The 20,921-nt window shown below is 38.7% G+C and overlaps 2 protein-coding genes across 3 annotated transcripts in view; one reads left to right on the top strand and one right to left on the bottom strand.

Annotated features, from left to right (window-relative positions):
* Window positions 1–11,749, bottom strand: part of GLIS3 (GLIS family zinc finger 3) — a 654,971-nt gene extending 643,222 nt beyond the window's left edge. For both annotated transcript variants that reach the window (XR_008549586.1, XM_054689181.1), the window contains exon 1: window positions 10,668–11,749. The gene's annotated coding sequence lies outside the window, so the exon portion shown is untranslated. The remainder of the gene's footprint in view (window positions 1–10,667) is intronic.
* Window positions 11,750–16,869: 5,120 nt separating this feature from the next.
* Window positions 16,870–20,921, top strand: part of SLC1A1 (solute carrier family 1 member 1) — a 140,338-nt gene continuing 136,286 nt past the window's right edge. Inside the window, exon 1 of the mRNA XM_054689817.1 lies at window positions 16,870–16,916. Coding sequence (XP_054545792.1) covers window positions 16,892–16,916 — 25 coding nt within the window. The 5' untranslated portion in view covers window positions 16,870–16,891. The remainder of the gene's footprint in view (window positions 16,917–20,921) is intronic.

The raw sequence follows: 20,921 nt of genomic DNA, 5'->3' as shown, positions 1-20,921 counted from the left end.
TGGCGTAAGGGATTTTTTAAAAGCTTTTCCACATGATTCTGATACAGGTGATCCACAAAGCATTTGGGAACCACTGCTCTAGGATAATAAACTGTTGAAGCTGCACACATTTCTGAGACCCAATTCAATTTACAGTAAGAATCAATTTGAATTATATAAATGTTATGCAAAACCCCTGGCCAAATTCTCTTTCTGGGTCCTAGAAAAGAATTCCTTAACACTCAGTGTGAAATTAATGATATTTCCTTATCTGGGAGAAAAACATGAAATTTTCAAACTGTGACTACTGAACAATTTATGCCATATGTGTGCACCTTTTTGACAGTTACATTTCATATTTATCGGAACAGGTAGTGGGGATATTTTTGGGTAATATAAGAAATCTCTATCCAAATGCATATTTCTGCTATTTAATTTTATGACTGAAGTACAGAGTAGGACCTTCATAGTGAAGCTGCCTCAGTCTTACCACCTTCTGATTAGATGCCAAATATTCTGATCACTGCCAAATATTTCTGTACCCAGAAGTTACAACATAAACGAAAACAAATCCATCCTCTGAAGCCCTCTACGTTCACACCCAACACTACCCATCCCTCCAAAGCAAAAAAGATGGAGGTGGCTGATTTCAGCTTTGGCTATCCTGAAATTTCCACCTCATAGCATATTTTTAAAAAGATTTATTTATTTATGCATACAAGAGCTGGGGTAGAGGCCAGAGATGCAGGGGGTAAGAGGATCCACCAGAGACAGAGTGGGGAACAGACCAGGCAGACTAACTGAAATACACTGCTGAGGGGATCAGCGGGCGAGACAGGAGAGGTCTGCTTCGCCAAGTGGGTTTCTCCCTGGCTGGCCAGGGATTCAACTCGTGCTGCAGAGGCTGTGGATTGCTTCATAGTGCGGTGCTTAACCCCTTGCAACACAAGGGAGGCCCATAGCATATTTTTAAAGAATCAATATTGGGGGCTGGTACCATCAGGACTTCCAACAAATTATTGACTATCCCTAAAAGAACATATCACACAGGCCCAAAAGTCTTAAGTCCTCAAGATAGTTGGCCTATTTCCAAGTAGTGTCTGTCTCCCTCTCATCCCCTTTTTTTTAGGAACTATTCCCCCTCCCTACTCTGTGATTCTGAGGGTGCTGTTATCCAGGTATCTCATCTCCTCCTCAGCAAGGAAAAGGCTAAGTCAGTAGCAGAGTCTCCCCACCTCCTGGATGAGTGATCACACACACAAAGCAAGCTTATCATGGAAAATGTAGACAATACTAAAAGGTCTAAAATTAGATTAGCACCACTTTTCAGAGAAAATCACTGTTATTTATTGTGCATTTTTTCAAACACACAAACACACATCTACATAACTGAAAATAATGTTTTTAAATCCACTTTTTCACTTAAATATACATTTTCTTCTGCAACTTGCTGTTTATTATATACAACAGCATGACTTTATACGAATGTTCTACTCCCATTCCCTAGACATTTACATTGTTTCTAACTTTTCACTGCTCTGATTTGTTCTCTGCTAGATCTTCAATGAAATTGTGTCTTCTGATATAAGACATAGTCCTTAGTCATGTACCATTATGAAAATTGAATTTCAAAACCTTTCTAGGGAGCTTATCCCAAAAGTCATCCCTCTCTAAAGGAGAAGGAATGTTAGTGGTTAGAAGGAAGGGGAGTTTCAATCAAGCCTAATCAACTTCCAAATTTCTCCATCCGTAGCAGTAGAGGAGATTACAATGTTCTTGTGGAATAAATAAAATATTGGTGTTTTTCAAAGAGAGAGAGTGTAGAAAAAAGAGGTAGATCTAATTATAGTATATATAAATTCCTTGTTACTTTGATGAAGAACCAGTACAACCTTAGTCTATTTAAGATTATAAGGGCAAGATTACTTCTGTATTCATGCTACATTTAACCTAAGATTAATGTCCTTTCTGCTGAATTCTCCAAACTCTCCTGCCTCTGCCCCATGCTCTCTCTAGGCTGTGCAAGGGTACCATCTTGTGGCTGACAGAAAGGATAATCAGAAGACACATGGCTTTCTAGTGTGTGAATATGAGATACTCCGACTAAATATGACCACAAGTCCCTCTTTAAGGAAACGTTTGTTTCTATAGTAACAGAATATACACATCTTTGTTCACTGTTTTTTTTTTAATGTGTGCACAATAAACAAATGCTCAGAGGATTTCTTATCCCCAATTGATAACACTCTGACAGGGGTGGAAAAGTTTCAGAACCTTCTAAAACACCAAAAAGGGAGAGAGGAGAAATAACTATGTGATTATTTTGTTCTCGTTGCAACAGTAAGTCATTCATAAGAAAATCTGGTGTACTGAAAAGGTCACAAGAGGTGGTGTTAGAATAACCATGTTCTAGTCATAGGTACACAAGTTCAGTGACCTTGGAGCACTTAAGTTCTCAGTCTCTGATTCATCGTCTGAGAAAGGGAAAAAGTACCTTATCCATGGGCTTCACAGGGATACTGAAGTCACATATAGGAAAGGTGCTGAAATCAGGCAAAACACTAGACAGAATAGAAAGTCTTACTGTTGTTCAGGATAGTTGGATCAGCAATCTGAGGTTTTCAGTATTTTCAGATGTGATCCTATTGGAGAGACACTGTCCCTGAAAGAGGGGCAAAGGGTTCCCCTTAGGGGAAGATGTTAGTAAAGAAAGGAGTCAGCAAGGAAAGGTTCAGAAAGAAAAATGTATCTCCATCTTTTTAGGTGTCAATCATCTAAAACATAAAGAAAATCCAAGGAGAGCTTTCAGAAACTAATGGCAGGTTTTCTAGGCAGAGCCTTCAAAAAAGCAATGGATTACAATGTATAGTTTAAAATGTAAATTCTTGGGGTATGAGGACAGGTAACTTGATGCAGGGTTAGTCAAACGATGTACATATATGGAAAAAGACATGTTTCATGTGAAAAGTTAAGAAAGTATGCATAAATATAAAAATAAAAATAAAAAAATAAAATGTAGGACCTACACATTCTGACAAAAGCAACAGAAGAAATCACAAAAGATTGATATATTTTTCTGTTTATAATTAAATTTCATAAGCTGAAAGTCCAAAAGCAAAAGACAAGCAAACTTGATTTTTACAAGTCATTTGCAACAAATGAAAACAGTACATTTATAAAAATGTAAATCGACATAAATATATATAAGAAGCATGTATTTTAAGTCATATGGAAAAGAAAGTTCAACATCTTGTAATCAAATAAATGCAACTAAAAATCTATTATATACTATTTTTCACCTATCAGACATGAAAAAATGTTTTAATGAGAATGCCCAATGCTGAAGAGCTGTGTTGAGACACTCGTGAATTCTTGGTAGAATAGTGTATCGATACAATATTTCTGGACACCAGTTTGATAGTGTACAACAAGATGCTTAAAAGCCTCTCTGGTGGCGAGAGAGGTTAAGTACCGCACTATGAAGCAATCCACAGTCTCCGCAGCACAAGTTCGATCCCCTGCGGGCCAGGGAACAATCCACATGGCACAGCAGACCTCTCCTGTCTCGCCTGCTGCTTCCCTCAGCAGTGTATTTCAGTCAGTCTGCCTGTTCTGCTCCCCACTCTGTCTCTGGTGAATCCTCTCACTCCCCACATCTCTGGCCTGTACCCAGCTCTTGTATGCATAAATAAAAATTTTTTAAAAATGCTTAAAATGTGCATGTTTTAAGGGCCATTGATTCCACTCCTGTCAGCTGAATAGTGGAACAGTTAAGGGTACAGGTTCTGAGTCAGGTCACCTGAAATTGCTTCCCAGCACCACAGCTTACTAGCCAAACAGCTGTATAGGAAATAGCCTAAACTCTTCATTCCTCGATGTAAAATGGGGTAATAATGTTATCAATTTCATAAAGCAGTGTGAAGACCATATTAGTAAATGTAAATCATCTACAGTATGCCTACTACTGTACATTATAAAACTGTATTAATACTATTGTCATTAGGTTCATCATTAAAAGAACCTAGCATAAGAATTATATAAAATAAAATAATTCATAAATAAATAAATAAAAGCACCTAGCAATAATATGAAAGTTACATTTGTTAACAAACACATATTGAGCAATATTTTTGCTTAGGTAATAGAGAACAAAACAATCATGGTTTCTCACTTCAGGTGTTCATACCATAATTATTAAAAAATTATAGTGCTAGAAGTTCATTCCAATAATATTTATAGTACCAATGATTGTAAATGACATCAATGTTCAAAAATGTCTATGAAACAAAAACAAATGTACAGCAAACTGAGGATTACTCTATAGTGAGTAAAACCTACATGTATATGGCTTAATTTCTTCATGTAAATAGGGATACCAGAAAGTTACTCAGAGGATCAGAATGGTCATGAATCTGAAGCAGCTTTGGAAATAGTGAAATAATATGCAACTGTCAATTTTTATTATTATTATTATTATTATTTATTAGATTCTATAAAAACTTTATTATGAAAATAATTTTAAAGAAAATTTATTGAAATTAAAATTAAATTAATTTATTGAAAATTTATTGAATGCTTACTATGTGCCTGGAACTATTGCTATAAACACATCACCTTGCTTAATCCCCAATCTTGGTTGCCCAGTTTAAAAAATAAAAATAAAACACATACCAGTTAAACCTGAATTCAGATAAACAGCAAATAATTTTTTAATATAGGTATGTCTCAAATGTAATTATTCTTTGTTTATCTGAAATATGTGAGACATACTCATACTAAAAAATTATTCACTGTTTCTTCAAAACATTTGAAATATACTGAAAATGTATTTGTTGTCTATATGAAATTAAAATTTAACGGGGTATCATGTATTTTATCTAGCAACTTTGTCTTTCCTATAAAATAGACACAATCACTATATAAGCAAAAGAAATACAAAGTTAGAAACTGAGATTCAGTTTGGGTTGGTACCATGGGAGATCACTCACCATAACAACTATGGACTTCATAAAGGAGGAAGTGTTAAATTAAGAGGCCAAGTGAGATCAGATATTACTTCCTGGATCTCACAGCTGTGTAATTATTTAAAATGTTAAAATTTCTCAGAATGCATTAAGCCCAAATTCAAATACGAAACACAAAAACATACTGCAACGCCAAATCTAAATGACTTTGGAATTATCAGCCACTTTGGAAGACTGACAACACTGGTTCCTTCTTTCTTATTGCAAATTACCAGGAAATGGGAGCGTTTACATGTCAATGCTTATAAGCTGTTCTGAGTTGATGAAATTTCAGGGTCTGGGAGCTAAACCTAAAGTTGCTTCATTTCCATTGGATGGCAGCAGTTAACTTGTTTTCTGCAATTTCAGTGGACCTTGAAATTATCATGACTGTTTGCTTCACTTCAGTGTGTACGGTCTTTCCCTATTTCAATCAGCACAACTCATGGAATGAACCATGCTAGTTCACAGTGGCCTGTGATGAAAGAGGTATTTTCAAGTTTCTTTTTTGCTTTTGGAGAAAAGATTCACTTTGCTTTTATAAAATGTTGGTGAGAAAAGGGTTCAACATGTTATTTATATTGTAAAGAAAAAACCATGAATTTATGTTTTTTAGCATAGATAAAAATTTTTTAAAAAGTCTGAATTGGGAGAAGACAAATGAAAGGATCCTAGAAGGATTGGATTCTAATCTCAGTTCTATAGTTAACAAGCTGTGTGACCTTTCTCTAGTCTCTTAATCTTTTTGAGCCTCATCTTCACCATCAATATCTGTTCTACTCCACAGCATTTTGGGACATTTCAACCCCAGACAGACTATAAGAAAGACTGTAAGTGGCTCAAAGTGAAATGATTTTAGAAGTAAGAGGGCAAACTTCAAATCATTACTGCCCATCTGGGAAGTCTGATAAGACAATATTATGTTAAAACCCTGTATTTTTTTTTAAATCACCAAGGGAGGAGAGAATAAAAATATCAGAGCTGAAGACAAAGATCTCCATTATGAATCATCCAGATGACTTGTTAAACATGCAAATTTCTGGGTCACACACCAGAGATTATAAGTCAGTAGGACCTGAGTTGGACAAGGATTCTGAATATTTAATAAGCTCCCTGTGTGATTCAGAGGCAGGCGGTTCATTAAGACTTTGAGAAACACTGGTAATTGCCAATCAAAAGCAAACATATGATTAAATTTTTTTAAGACAATGAACTAAAAAGAAACTGGCAGAAAGCAGAGTAAGGACAATTCAATATAAAGTTACAGGACTAGAGAGACAAGACCCTCTGAAGGGTAGGCCAAGTAGAGGAGAATTCACAGCCAGGTCTAATCTCTCAAAACGTCTCTAAGGTTGTTATTCAAGACGCAGTTCGCGAAGATCATGGAGGAAAATGGGCAAATCCAAGAGTCAAAAGGCCATAAAATGGAAGGAAAACAGGAAGTCAGACAAAAATGGCCACAGAGTATAGTCAGTGGCATGGTAGAATTGTTTAGCTCCATAGAGATGGAAGAGATTTAGGAAATCACTGGTCAAGGCAGAATACCTTTCATCAAAAAGGAGAGTAAGAACCAAGTGTGTGAGAAAACAGAAAAATGTGAATGTCCTTATATTTATAAGAAATTGACATGCAATGTTCATGGAAAGTTTGTTTGTGGGAAATAAAAATATTTCAAGAGGAAAATGTCTCTTAAAAATATTCTATATGAATGTTAGTATAGGAGATGAAAAAGTACTTTGAAAGCATAAAAAAGTGAATCATATGGTCATTGTATTTTTTGTGACTATCAAATTTGTTTACTGTTTTTCTGACTTAGAAGCTAGTTAAGGGGGGTTGCAGAGCAATATCTCTGGATCCCTAGGGTTTACCACAATGTTTGACATTAATAAGTACTAACTAGATCAATGAATGGATAGATGAAAAGGTGGGTGGATGGATATAAGTGTGAGTGAGTGGGTAGATGAGCACATAGCTAGACAGGTGTTTGAATGAGTGGGGAACTCATGGGGAAAACAGGGGAAGAGGTGCGTGTTCACATAATTTTAACAAACTTCATAAGATTCATTCTCTACTTTTCTTGGACTTTATTTGTATATCCATGATATGCCACATCCACCTTTTTCCATCTATTTTTTTTTAAGATTTATTTATTTATGCATACAAGAACTGGGGTATAGGCCAGAGGTGTGTGGGGGGGTGAGAGGACTCACCACCAGAGACAGAATAGAGAACAGAACAGGCAGATCGACTGAAATATACGCTGCTGAGGGGAGCTGCAGGCGAGTCAGAGGAGGTCTGCTGTGCCGTGTGGGTCACCTCCCTGGCAGGTGATTGAACTGGTGCTGCAGAGGCTGCAGACAGCTTCATAGGTTGTGTCTTAACCCCTTGCATCACCAGGGAGGCTCCTCCATCTATTCTGTACTTAGTTTCTATAAACTATATTTCCCAGATTCCCTCACTAACTTTCAGCTAATTCTGGCAAGTGAAGGAGTCATTTTTTCTTTTTTATACTCTTGCTTCTGGAAGTGGCTGCACCCTATGAGTTCTATAGGTTCCACGGTAACTCCCCTTCTTTGGTGTTCCTGCCACTGGCCAGGGAAACCATTCTCTGCAGTCCTGGCACTGGCTTGTGAACCCCTGTAATATGCTCTTGGGTTGTAATACACTCCTCTACCCTTTTACTTCCCCAGTCCCTACAGCTAGCAACCTGCTTCCTACAGATAATTATCTCTGGGAATCACTCTTTATCCTATGTGCTTCTCAAGCCTCCTTGTTTTTCCTCTTTAGCTTTTCCATCTCTTCCAACACCCATAAGACTAAGATTAGTATTACATACTCTCTTTGTGAAACATAGAGAAGTGGTTATTCTGAGCATACATTGACTGACATACTTGGTAAATCAGGGGAAGTATGATTACACTAGGTATAGACAATGCAATATCAAAAACATATTTCATTTGTTCCAAAAGAATCCAGAATAAAGACAGAAATTAAGTTGGAAAACTAGATCATTATTAAGTAGTATATATAAGGCAGAAAAGCCTTTCTCCTATTCTGAAATATCTACTACTTATGTTACCTTATTACTACTCTTATTTTTTGAACATTCTGCTTTTTTTATCTACAAGAATCTCCTTCTCATGGAAGCCTCTCTGACTATTCCAATTACTCTTACTCTGAATCCCTTTGGTTCTCTGATTTTCTAATTCCTTGAGTATTTCTCCATGTATATTATCAAATTCTTTTGTTGGAGCACTCCCAAAACCTGAGGAATCATCAGAATTCTCAGAAAAAAAAAAGATGCATACAAACACCAAGACCCTACTCCCACTCCTAACCTTCTGGAATAAGAATTTCTAGAATGAGGGACAAGAGAGGCAAGGTTGAAAACATATATACACATTTTTCTGATATAACTCAGATAATAAACCTTCAAGATAATAAACCTTCAAAATCAGGGACCTCCCATATCTTACATAGTTTTTACTATGTCTAACAGTTTAAGCAGATTCAATAAAAATTTGTCCAATAAAAAAAAAAAAAATGAGTGAAGATGCCCAGAAAGACCAGGTGGTGTCACTACTGCCTAATTAATATTTCTGGTCCAATGAAGAACATCTGACATAGCTAAATTTGACTTTCTCTGGACTCACTGATTCTACACGTGAAATCATCTTTCCATTGTTTTCTTTTTTCTTTCTTTTCTTTACTAAGAGAGAATTGCATAAACTCCACTAATAAAATAGCCAACCTAAATAGTGTCATAACTTGGGTTCTCTGAAAGGAAATCATGGCAAGTTCTGATGCTGCCAGCTTCATGTGAGAATGCAAGAACTAAAATGAGTAGAAATAAGTCTCTCCTTGTCCCAGCACCTGAGATTTCATCACCTTAGTTTCTTGGCACTAGCTTTCTGAAGTGCAAGCATGAGAAACAAATGCTTAATAAGTGCATAAGAAAAACCAAATTGAGGGTCGGCACCCAGGGTGAACTGCAGGCACCGACCGGGAAAGAGCAGCCCTCTGCACCATTGTTGGAAGCCAAGGACCTCACGATTTCATTCCGGAACTGAGTAAATACAGAGGGAGGGGATCTTCAGGCGCAGCACCCATCAACATATCCACAGAATCTCTACCCTGTGGAGTCTGGTGTAACAGTGCTGGACTCAACATTCCCCACAAGAATCATTTAGCCTTTAATTGGTTACCCTGAAAAACAACAAACTGTCTCTTAAAAATTTCACCTTTGGGCTACTCTACCAATTAGAAAATTCCTCTTTACTCTGAACTGAAAATTGTCTCCTGTTAGCCACCAACCAGAAGTGTTAGGTCTAGCCTACTGGGCAACAAAGACATTATCTCTCCTAACTGTGATATGCTAGCCCTTCCCATGTGTCACCCATTCCCCTTGCACTACTCAGTCTTATTCAAGCCAAGGATTCCTTTAACTATTCCTCCTACCTTAGACCACCAAGTGTATTCATTGCTGGGAAAAGATCTGTTGACCATGCTCCAGGCTGTGTATTTTTCAACAAGGCTGGGCAACATATGAATCAGTGGAAAGGCCATGCCTTGAGACTAAGGTGCATGATCCACAGCAAGGTTTACTGAAGACATATAATAAAAATGCTCATAAGCAAGTCCTGGCAATACCCACAACGGAAACAGAATTTGGAAGTCCTACAAGTTAAAGTGGCTTGGGAAACAAAGCGTAAGGACAACTGGAGATGACAGAAGAATCAGTGACCCTGAGAATAGATCAGTAAAACTTATCTTAATATAAGAGAAGGGTGGGGGAGAGAGAGAATGATAAAAAATAAAAAATAAATAATAAAGCCTCCAGGACCTGTGGGGCAAAATGAAATGAATGTATATGTAAGTGGAATTTCTGAAAGAACAGAAAGAATAAGGTAAGAAAATTATGGTGCAGGGGTAAATTGGTGAAGGAAATTCTATGGGGACTATACCTGAGAGGGGCGGGGGTAAAGCAAACATTGTTTAAAAATGAATAATTTTGTAATATATATATAAATAAAAATATATAAAATATATATAAATAAAAACTATAAAAAGAAAAAAGTATTTTAAGAAATAGTAGACAAAATGTTGTAAATGTCAACAGAAAGTTTTGGAGTTATGAGTTGCTCCTAGCATGGAAGAGATGCACAGAACACAGATTAGGGAAAGCTACATTTCTGGACTTTTCAAGGAGGAAGTGGGTAGTAACAATGCTGTCAGTTATTAATGAGAAAAAGGACTTGTATAGACAAAGGCAAAGAAAGGACACTTAAATCAACTGCAGTGACAAAGCTTCAGTCAGTCTGAACTTACACAGAATGAATACCTACTCTGGATTGGATGTTTTATATACATTTGCTTACTTAACTATTATGAAAACACATAGGTATTATTTATTAACCCTCATTTTCCAGATGACATCACTGAGGCTAGGAAAGATTCAACAGCTTGTTCAAAGCTCCACATGTAATAAGGGGTGTAGTTCAAGGCCGATTTCAAAATCTGTTTTCCTAACAGCGATATTATCTGGCCATCCTGTAGGCTGTTCATTTTCTTCCCCTTCAAGGAAGCCCTAGACACACCCCCTACCTTCACCCCCACCCCATATGCAAATGTCACCTGAGATGTGTCCCATAGTCCAGAACCCATAGGTAAGGGAGAAGGACTTACCTTGCCTGGAGAGCCCACAGCGCACATCACTACTTCAGGACTTCCAAGGGCTGTAGAAACTCGAAAAACACGTTTGTGAAATATGCTCCTTTATAGTCTCCATTTCTAAAGTTTCTTTTGATCTTGAATTAATGAAAACTTCAGAGTCCAAGCCTCTACATCAAAAATAGCTAGCAGAGTACACTTCTTGGTCCTGGACACTAGCAGAAGGCTCACTTCTCCTCAAAACAACTACACCATGTGAAGAAAAAACCCACACCATAAGGATGCCTGCATTTGAGGACAGTACTCAGACTACCCTGATGCCCAACTGTAATGGTTAAACAGATGCTCAGAGTGAACAAAGATTCAAATCAATTCAAGAAGAATTTGTTGAGAATCTACAAAATTTCAGGCACTTTTACTTATCCTGCTAGGATACACATAAATAGGGCCAGACACTAAAAATCCAGACGAGGAGGCTACCAAGGAAGCACTTTGTGGGAACATCAGGGCCAGGTGGGTGTGGACCAATTCCTGGTGAAGCCCTGAATCCTCATGCCCTCCAGCACACTCACAACATGCGGGTGACAAAAGTCAGCGGGAGCCCCGTCGTCAGGCTCACTGTGGAAGCCAAGAACCCAGCTTGTGAAGGGACTGAAGTGGCTGACTAAATCGTACCCCATAGTACAGAGCAATCACTGAAGCGTCAAGGGAGCACATAACTTGGGGCGCCAATGAGGTAGTCTGGAGACACACTTGAAGGACCTAGAGGAGTCCCACAACAGCATTCCCAACAAGAATTCCAACCAGGTCCTCTCATCCTGAGAGACCAGCAGTGAAAAGTGGAACGTAATGATGCTGACGAGCCTCTGAACAGACACAGCAGGCCGTACACGAAGGCGCGCCCTTTTGTGGAGGGCCCGGCCGTCGACATCCACCTGGGCCAGGTGTCCGTTCTCCACAAGTTCAGGCCGCGGGCCGCTTCTTGGCTGAGATGGACAAGCGCCAGGAGGCCGAAGCCCACAAGACTTGGTGTTGTGGGTCTTCTAGCCTCCACACGCTCACCGACGACTGGGAGGATGTGCAGCAGCCCCGGGAGACCCCTGACAGGCCGCGGACGCTGTCTGTGGGGAGCGCGCGTCCACGTCAAGCGCGCGCGACCCCGAGCATGCGCACTTGACAGCGCGCGCAGCCGCTTCTGCAGGGCAACCAGGTCTTCTGCATAGCAGCTCGCGCTGAGTCCAAGCCCTGTCTGCCCGATTCAAAGAACCCGTCTACTTTCGGAATCCAACGTCTGGAACAAGTGCTTGCTGGCATCTGCGTCCTGAACAGCGGGCAAGAGATTCCCGGGTGGCCCGCACACTCATGTTTGCCAGCAAGACCCTCCTGCCCATCGAAGCGTGCTTTGGCTTCATGAACGTAAGGTCCCGCACCCTGGGGGCCAGGCCTTCCACCTGCCCTGGCCTGCCCTGCTGCATGCACAAATTGTAGGCGTCGCTCCTGGCAGCGGCCTGGCACCTGGCAAAACTCCACGCAGACTGCTCGGGGCCATGATATTCCAGGGCAACAAGAGCTCAAGTTCTCCTCACCATACCTAGAGGCTACCCAGAAACAGGGACGATGTGCCTAACAGGTGTCTGGCACCCACTTCGTACCATTGCTCAGCATGAGCAGTTGATGCCGTTTCTTTCAACATTTATTTCAAGATTTCAGAGGTAATAGAATACCCTCAGGGTATAAGGGGGGCCTTATTTGGCCTGTGGGTGTGGGGGAAGAGGAATAGGAACCCCCACAAGCACACACTTTTTTTTCATTATTTAGAGGGAGATTCCTCCAAAGGAAGTTTAAAATAAACACCTTAAGAGGTTAATTTGGGTAGATGGCCTGCCTGTAGTATATTATCCTCCAGAAAGGGGGAAGAAACAAGTAGCTAGACATTACCATTGGGACAGAAATTAGAAGTCAGGAGGTCTTATGCAGTGTCATGGTGAGTACCTCCAACTGTTTTAGGTCCATTAAAATAAAAAATTTGAGGGGCCTCCCTGGTGGCGAAAGTGGTCAAGCACAGCACTATGAAGCAATCCACAGCCTCTGCAGCACTAGTTCCACCCCTGGCCAGTCAGGGAGCAGCCCACATGGCACAGCAGACCTCTCCTGTCTCCCCCGCTGCTCCCCTCAGCAGTGTTTTCAGTCACTCTGCCTGTTCTTTTCCCCACTCTGTTTCTGGTGAATCCTCTCACCCCCTGTGCACCTCTGGCCTGTACCCAGCTCTTGTATGCATAAAAATAAATAAATCTTTTTTAAAAATAAATTTAAAATTTGATGTGATAATGACAAAATAAAAAAGATTATGTCTGGGGTGCATAGAGAGATAAGTAAATAGACAACATAGCCTGATAAGTAAAGGGACTGACATATACAGAAGGTTCTAAGATAGCACAGAGAAGGAAGTGATTAATTCAATGTGTGTGGATAAAAGAATAATTCATGTATATTCTATAAACATTTCCTGAATACATACTATGTATTGCAATAGGCCAAAACCTGCACAAATACATTGCAAGCAGAGAAGACAAGAGAGATTTCAGGCAGAGGAGATCACATGCATGTATATAGATTCCTGGGGTGTTTAAAGAACTGTAAGACATTGCAAATGATATAGAATAAAATAGAATTTGAAGGGGAAGAGTGGCAGATGTAACTGAAGTATGCAATAACTCTTACTGTTTAATGACTGCAATAATTCATATGTGTTTAGGCAACTATGTGCAAGAAACAGCATAATTTTGTGGATATTTAAAGCCCAGACAGTATATATACTAGTGCTTGATAAACTTTTTAAATTGCTAATAGGTTTTCCATGCTTATATTTTTGGAAATGCCTGACCTCTCCGACCTCATCCTCTACCCTCTTCAGAGGATAAGGTCAAAATCCGGGGAGTTAGGGATTTGCCTTACTCTCAGGCTGAAGGAGCCTCAGCTGATAGTGGCTCTTCCCCACCTAGATGTCCACCCTGGGGTAGGATAGGTACAGTCAGATATAGCCTGGCTACCTCTCCTTATACCAACTTTCCCACCTTTCCTTGACTCACTGGGAGAAGATTTAGGTCATGCTTTTCCTGATATATTAATGAACAACTCCAAGCAGTTGAGAGTTGGGGTAGAAACAGAAACTGCCTTTTTTTTTTTTAAAGTTAAGCTTCTTATATCTCAAAAAGAGAATAAGTCACCCATGTATTAGGGCTTTTAGCAAGTATCTCCATAAAGGCTAGCACTCCCTTCTTAATTCTTCTTTAGTCTCTTTATCTTCCTGTCTTACCCTTTATTTGGGCACCACTGCTCCATGTGTATCCTCCCCTCCCCTTTCTACCACCCTCTACTATTTCTGCCAGTTACCTCTTGAATCTGGAATAGTCTGGACTCCAGTTTCAGCTACTTGCCAGTGAAGGATTTCTCTGATTCCTCTTCCATAATCCTCCTCTGTAGGGGGCCTTCTCTTGTGGAAGGGCCATGCATTCAGAATGTTTCACCTCCAATGAGCCTGCCCCTAATTTGCCCCCTAATGTTCCTTAAAGAAAAACTGCAAGAAAAAGAGTTTCTTCCAAGATTGCCCTTTTTAGTCTATATAAGGGGCATATTCTTTTATTAATATAACTTTGATCCCACTCCTTTTGAGTTAGGAACACTAGTTGTCTCTCCTGATCTGGTTTCTTATTTAACACTTCCCATGTTAACTGAAAAACCACTGTGCCTGGGTCACCTGAGATAATGGGATTGTACTCAAATAGTTTCTTCCTCACTACGAGATTTCTTCCTGATAAAAGTCAAAGAGGCTGTGTGTATGGAGAGATGGGGTAGGGGAGGGTGAAATGTTTAGTGAATGAACTATGAATGAGCCATGAAATATGTAAATATATGGCATATATATATGTGCATGTGTATTTGAAAACTGAAAAGTTATCACATTTCTCCATTCCACTGAAGACAGGCAAACTAGAAAGGAGTTTGTATTCTCAAAAGGTTTCAGTAACCACTTAGCACAAGGAAGCCACAGCCATACCTGAAGACTACTGTTATTCTTACAAAAATGGTGCATCTCCCAAGGGTCTTTAGAATAGCTGGACTGAGTAGAACTTATCTCTTACCTAGCTTAGCTGGGATTTGTGACCCCTTTTGGGAAAGGGGAATTGAGGTCACTTTTATCTCAGTACAATCCTGAACTGTCCATTCTAATGAGAGATACTCTTGCACCTTTTTCTTTATTTAATCTAGTCCACAATTTTAATATATTTTCTTCTCCTCAGATCACACACATACCTCAAATGCAACAAATTTTTGAAGTATTGAAGCTAAGGCAGGAAAGACACACTGATTATGATATCCCTTTGTTTCTAGATAAATTAATCTTTTATTTCTACTGTCTTTGGGTGAGAAACTCAAAGCAACTCAAATCTCCAAGTCAATACTATGGTGCTTATAGTGACATGTGGAAACACCAATACACAGAGACATCACTGACAAGAGGAAGTTACTAAAAAATACCCAAAACTACATCTTAAGATCCTACTTTTCCTGAAGTATTGTTTCTGTTGTATTCCCTACATTATGAAGTGAGGAATTATCCTCAATCCAACAATCCTACTTTGGGGGATTTGATAGAAATGAAATCACCTTGTTGTAATTACTGGTATCTATAAAAGTTGTTTAATACAGCACTATTTACAAATGTAAAATTTCTTTTACATTTTTTTGCTGGTTATTATGAAAGCACTTTATTCTTTTGGATTTCTAAAGGAATATTAATATAAAACACTGTTTAATAGTGAGGAAAGCAGGAACGACAAAGAAAAGAGATACTTCAATATGACATTATGACCCAGTTATTATTGGACTAGTTATTATTTATTGCCTAACATAGCCATTCAAACATAGGCTAATATATACCAGAATTGGCATCAGGCAGGATCTGATACCATGCAAGTTTTTGTTTTCCTTTGGAAAGGAAGAAGTTACCTTAGTTAATAATTCAGAATCTTAGAAAAACTGTTTCAAAACCTAATTGTCATTCTACCAGCTTCCAGCATATTTATTCTCTGAGCACACTCAGGTCATGCTAATAGGGATTTATTGAGAAATGATTATGTGTGACGTGAGTGCTATGTAAGATTTTGGGAAATGAAAATGAATAGCACATGGCTCAACTTTCAAGGTAATTAGTCTAGTTGGGTGGAGGTTGAGAGGATGGCAAACACATAAATGGGGAGGATGTTGCTGGTGATGATGACAATTGTGCAAATGATGTGGAGAGAAAAGCATCATTGCACACTTGACCTGTAGGAATAAAGACATGGGGTGTATGTGTCAATCTGTGAACATTTGGTGTTATCAAGGTAGGAACTGCAAGATAAGGAGAGGCAGTAAATGCTATGGGGAAAACTAGTATGGCCAAACCATGGGAAGACCTTGCGTAGTATTTTATGGGACTTGGAGTTTTTCCATGTAGGCAGTGAGGAGCCACTCAAAGGTTTTCCATAGGAGAATGATAAGGTCAGATTTGCATTCCAGATAGCTCACACCAAGCCAGACATGTGCCCAAAAGCAGGGAGTCTAAGCAATTGACAGAAGAACAATCTTGATGAGAGGTGTAGGACCTGCATGTGGGCAATAATAGAAGGATGGATGGCATAGAAAGTGATTGAAACTAAAATAGGAGAATGATGTAAATAATAGGATGTGGAGATGAAGAGAATGTAAGACTCCTAGGGCATCAGTTTAGAAGTCTGGGTGGATTAAGATAAATAGTAAAGGAAGGTGGATGCATTAGTAGAAAAAGGATAGTTTTAGTTTTAGAAATGTCTGTTGTGACTTTGAGTTATGTACATGGAAGTATCTTGTAAACAGTTAGCCATATAAATCTGAGACTCGAGAGAAATCAGGCCTAGAGATAAACTTATATCATGGGATATACTTGCTTGTGTGGATGAGGGAATCACATTCATTATGAGCCAGATACTACACTTGACTCCCAATATTTGGTAATTATAAATACCCTTGGTTAAGTTTTTGTGTATACGTATTTCAACTTTGAATAAATGCCAAGGAACATGAATGCTGAATTGTGTAAGAGTGTATTTTGTTTTATAAGAAATCACCGAACTGCCTACCAAAGTGGTTTTATCATTTTGCTTTCCCACCAGCAATGAAGGAGAGTTCCTGTTGTTGCACACCCTCTCCAGCATCTGATGTTGTCCATGAACATTCTAGTAGGTATGTGATGGTATCTTATTGTTGCTTTAATTTGCATTTCTCTGATAACTTGTGATGTGAAGCATCATATGTACCCATGTTCCATCAATTGTCTAATTATATTTTTTCTAACTTTATAGTTTCTAACTACTTGTCCAAGGTTTAACTCTGTATCACAAATGATATTAGTTTTCATTTCTGTAGTCCTCTTAATCTGGAACAATTTCTTAACCTTTCTTTGTATTATTTGCTTTAGATATTTATGAATAGTAGAAATCAGTTATTTCATAAAATGTCTCACAAGTTGAATTTTCCTGGAGTTTCTCCATGATTCATTATTCAGGGTATTCTTTTTTATCAGGAAAAGGAAAGGAGTAATCTTTTCTCCTTTTTGGTATATCATAGCAGAATGGGCATTAAGTTAATTTGTTTTTATTGATTAACTCTGATCTCTTTTGGAAACGGTATTTTTTAATCATGGTGAAAAATATATGAGGGGGTCTGTTTTAATCTGATTCTCTTTTTACTGACAATAAAATCACTCTCTGTCCTGAGCTTTATGTCTCAGTGGGCCTGAGTTTGAATTTTTTATCCTAATCACAGAGCAACCAAAACTGGAACAGAAAATGGTCTTTCCATATGAACCAGAAAGGGGTAGGATAGGACTTGGACTTGCAACCTGGTTCCATTAAAAGCCCAATTTCAGGAAAATTGCTCTCCATTAATATGTGTGTGTGTGTGTGTGTGTGTGTGTGTGTGTCTGTGTGTAGATATAGATATAATATAGATATGTAGCCTTCCCCCATACTCTGTGTTGATTTGATTCTGAATATTTATCTGAATTTATTGTGAATGCCTGTGGCTGCTGAAGCCAAAGATTCAGAATTCTTCTCAGGAAATTCATAAAGCATAAAACAACTAGGGTCTTCAACAGGCATATGAAAAAATGTTCAACATCATTTGCAATCAGGGAAATGCAAATCAAAACTACAACGAGGTACCATCTTACACCAGTGAGAATGGCACATATTAAAAAAACTAGCAACAACAAATGTTGGCGAGGATGTGGAGAAAAAGGAACTCTCCTGCACTGTTGGTGGGAGTGCAAACTGGTCCAACCACTAGGAGAGCTGTGTGGAGATTTCTGGACCTACTAAACATAGAGCTTCCATATGATCCAGCAATTCCACTCCTAGGTATTTACCCAAAGGACACAGAAACATCAATTCCAAAGAACACCTGCACCCCTATGTTTATAGCAGCACTATTTTCAATAGCTAAGCTTTGGAAACAACCCAAATGCCCAAAAATAGATGACTGGATCAAGAAGATGTGGTACATATACACCATGGAATATTACTCAGCATTCAAAAAAGATAAACACATGCAATTTGCAGCAACATGGATGGCGCTGGAAGGGATCATGCTCAGCGAAATAAGCCAGAAAGAAAAAGAAAAATACCGGATGGTCTCACTCATAGCAGGAATCTAGAAAACTTAAATAAGGGACCAGGAAAAAGAATAACTATAAGAAAGAAAATATCAAAATCGACAAACAACTATGAACCAGAAACACTCTATGGCGGGTCGGGGGCGGGGAAAGGAGAGTTTGGGGTCAAAATAAGGGGGTTGTAATTGTATGGGGAATATAAAAAATAAAATTTAAATAGAAAAAAGAAAATGTCAAATTTCAAAAAAAAAAAAAAAAACAAAACTAGGGCCTTGAAATGATGTTTGGGACTTTTTGAATTTTTTTTTAAGATTTATTGTTATTATTTGTACAGGAACTGGGGTAAAGTCCGAGGCACGGGAGGGTGAGAGTATTCACCAGAGACAGAGCAGGGAACAGAACAGGCAGACTGACTGAAATACACTGCTGAGGGGAGTAGCAGGCGAGACAGGAGGTCTGCCGCGTGGATATCTCCCTGGCTGGCCAGCAATTGAACCTACGCTGCAGAGGCTGCAGAGAGCTTCACAGTGCTGCACTCAACCCACTGCACCATTGGGGAGGCCCACTTTTTGTATCTTTTAAGAGAACTCAAGTCAATAAATAAAAGATTATGTTACTATTATTATTTCAGACCCCCAGATTAAGGACTGAAGGAATGATCTAGGGCTATGCTGAGCCTTCAGTCTCCCAGGAAACATACAGTTAAGGTTTGGGAATTGTGCATCAAATATGGAAGAATTCTTCATTGTCACAGTTCTTGAACAACAAAGAAAAACCTTCAAGATTTAATTTGGTGGCGATGTATGTTTTTGAGTCAGTGGAAGAAAGTTTTACTCTTCATTTTGGTGAAATATATCTGAAAAATAGTTCATATCCACTCAAAAGTTCAACTTCATATCTTGTACTAGTTTTTCAGAAAAAAATGGCCCACTATATTCATTTGATTTTCCTGAAGAAAACCTGATTTTGCACATCTGTCTCTACATTTGTTTTTACGGAGTACAAATACAAGCACAGTTTTCATTCCTTTCACCACTAATGAGATTATAACTCATATAGCTCTCCCTATTTAATAGCAATAGCAAAACTGCCAAATATAGCCATGTCTAACTTATGAATATATTTAAACTTGGAGACCATAGCCTCAAAAGTTATAATTAGCTGCTTAATCAGTCTGGCTTGGGAAAACACACTGTGAGTATTATTCTTCACTGACTATCCAGTAGATGACTAATTGCTGATTTAAAAATTCCAAACTGCGCCTCCCCGGTGGCGCAGTGGTTGAGCTCTGGGTTGCGAAGCTGCCCGCAGCCTCTGCAGCGCCGGTTCGATCCATGGCTGCTCCCTGGCCACCGAAGGAGGGGCCTACATGGCGCGCAGACCTCTCCTGCCTCCCGCTGCTCCCCTCAGCAGTGTACTTCAGTCCTTCTACCTACTCTGCTCCCCGCTCTGGCTCTGGTGAATTCTCTCACCCTCCCACGCTTCTGACTGTACCCAGTACTTGTATAAATAAATAAATAAATCTTTAAAAAAATAAAATAAAAATAAAAATTCCAAACCACAACTGTATAGAATGTCTATAACAGTGTAAAATGCTTTATAATTATTCATTAAGAATAAAATGGGCATCTATTACATTTCTCCAACCTACTAAAGGTTAATGTTGAGGATTTTATGTAACTCATGTTCATAATTTTTCAATTGTGCCTATGAATTTAAATCCTAATAATTCAGCTTATTAAACTCTAATCACATCTCCTCCCTTAAAAAAGGAGTATTTTACAAGTAGAATGTAAATGCATTTATTAACTCGTGATTACTTATATGACTTTCAAAACAACATGAGTAGCATGTGTAGTCTGATTATTTTGTTAGGTGCTGACGTGATTTTCTATTTCCCCCTTCTAAGTTACTACAATACCTCAGTGTGAACTTGTAGCTGTTACCGAGATTTTAGTCTGTTTTCCTTCTTACACCTCTGAAAGGCAACCTTATGTATGTGGTGGTGTCTGCTACCCAAGCCCACCTCCTAGCAAATGGGAAAGGATCCCAACATCCTAGCAAATACAAAAGGATCCCAACACAGTACTTTGGTGCTGGTCCCTGAGAGGGTTACACCTTTCCTAAAAAGATGTACACTCACTCCAAACTGAATTTTGGAGACTTATATGAAGGATAATTATTATTGGAGATTGCTGCTACTTTCCAACAGCCTCTTGCTATATTTATTTAGCCATCTGGCTAAATTCCAAACCAGATGATTGCCTTCTTACCTCAATTTCCCTACAACTTTAATTTGATGAAATATGATTATCCTTCCTATAGAAAAAGGCATTTGACTATATAGTCAGTTGAATTATTGGCAGATCATTTGTAATAAAAAAAATCCATGGAGATACTTATTCGTTCTACAAATACTTAAATGCCTACTGCATGCCAGGAACTGTGAGGCCAGGAGATAGAAAAATATTTCATCTTCTTTCTCAAGTCAGCTTCATCTCCACAGATTGCACCTTCACCTGTGCAAAAAATGATGGTACTTTTTGAGGTAGGGATGTTTTTTTTAAAAAAAAACA

Source organism: Talpa occidentalis, unplaced genomic scaffold, assembly GCF_014898055.3.
Source record: "Talpa occidentalis isolate TD23 unplaced genomic scaffold, MPIMG_talOcc4v2.1 talOcc4.7, whole genome shotgun sequence".
Classification (NCBI taxonomy): Eukaryota; Metazoa; Chordata; class Mammalia; order Eulipotyphla; family Talpidae; genus Talpa; species Talpa occidentalis.
This window is presented reverse-complemented; position numbering and strand designations above follow the sequence as displayed.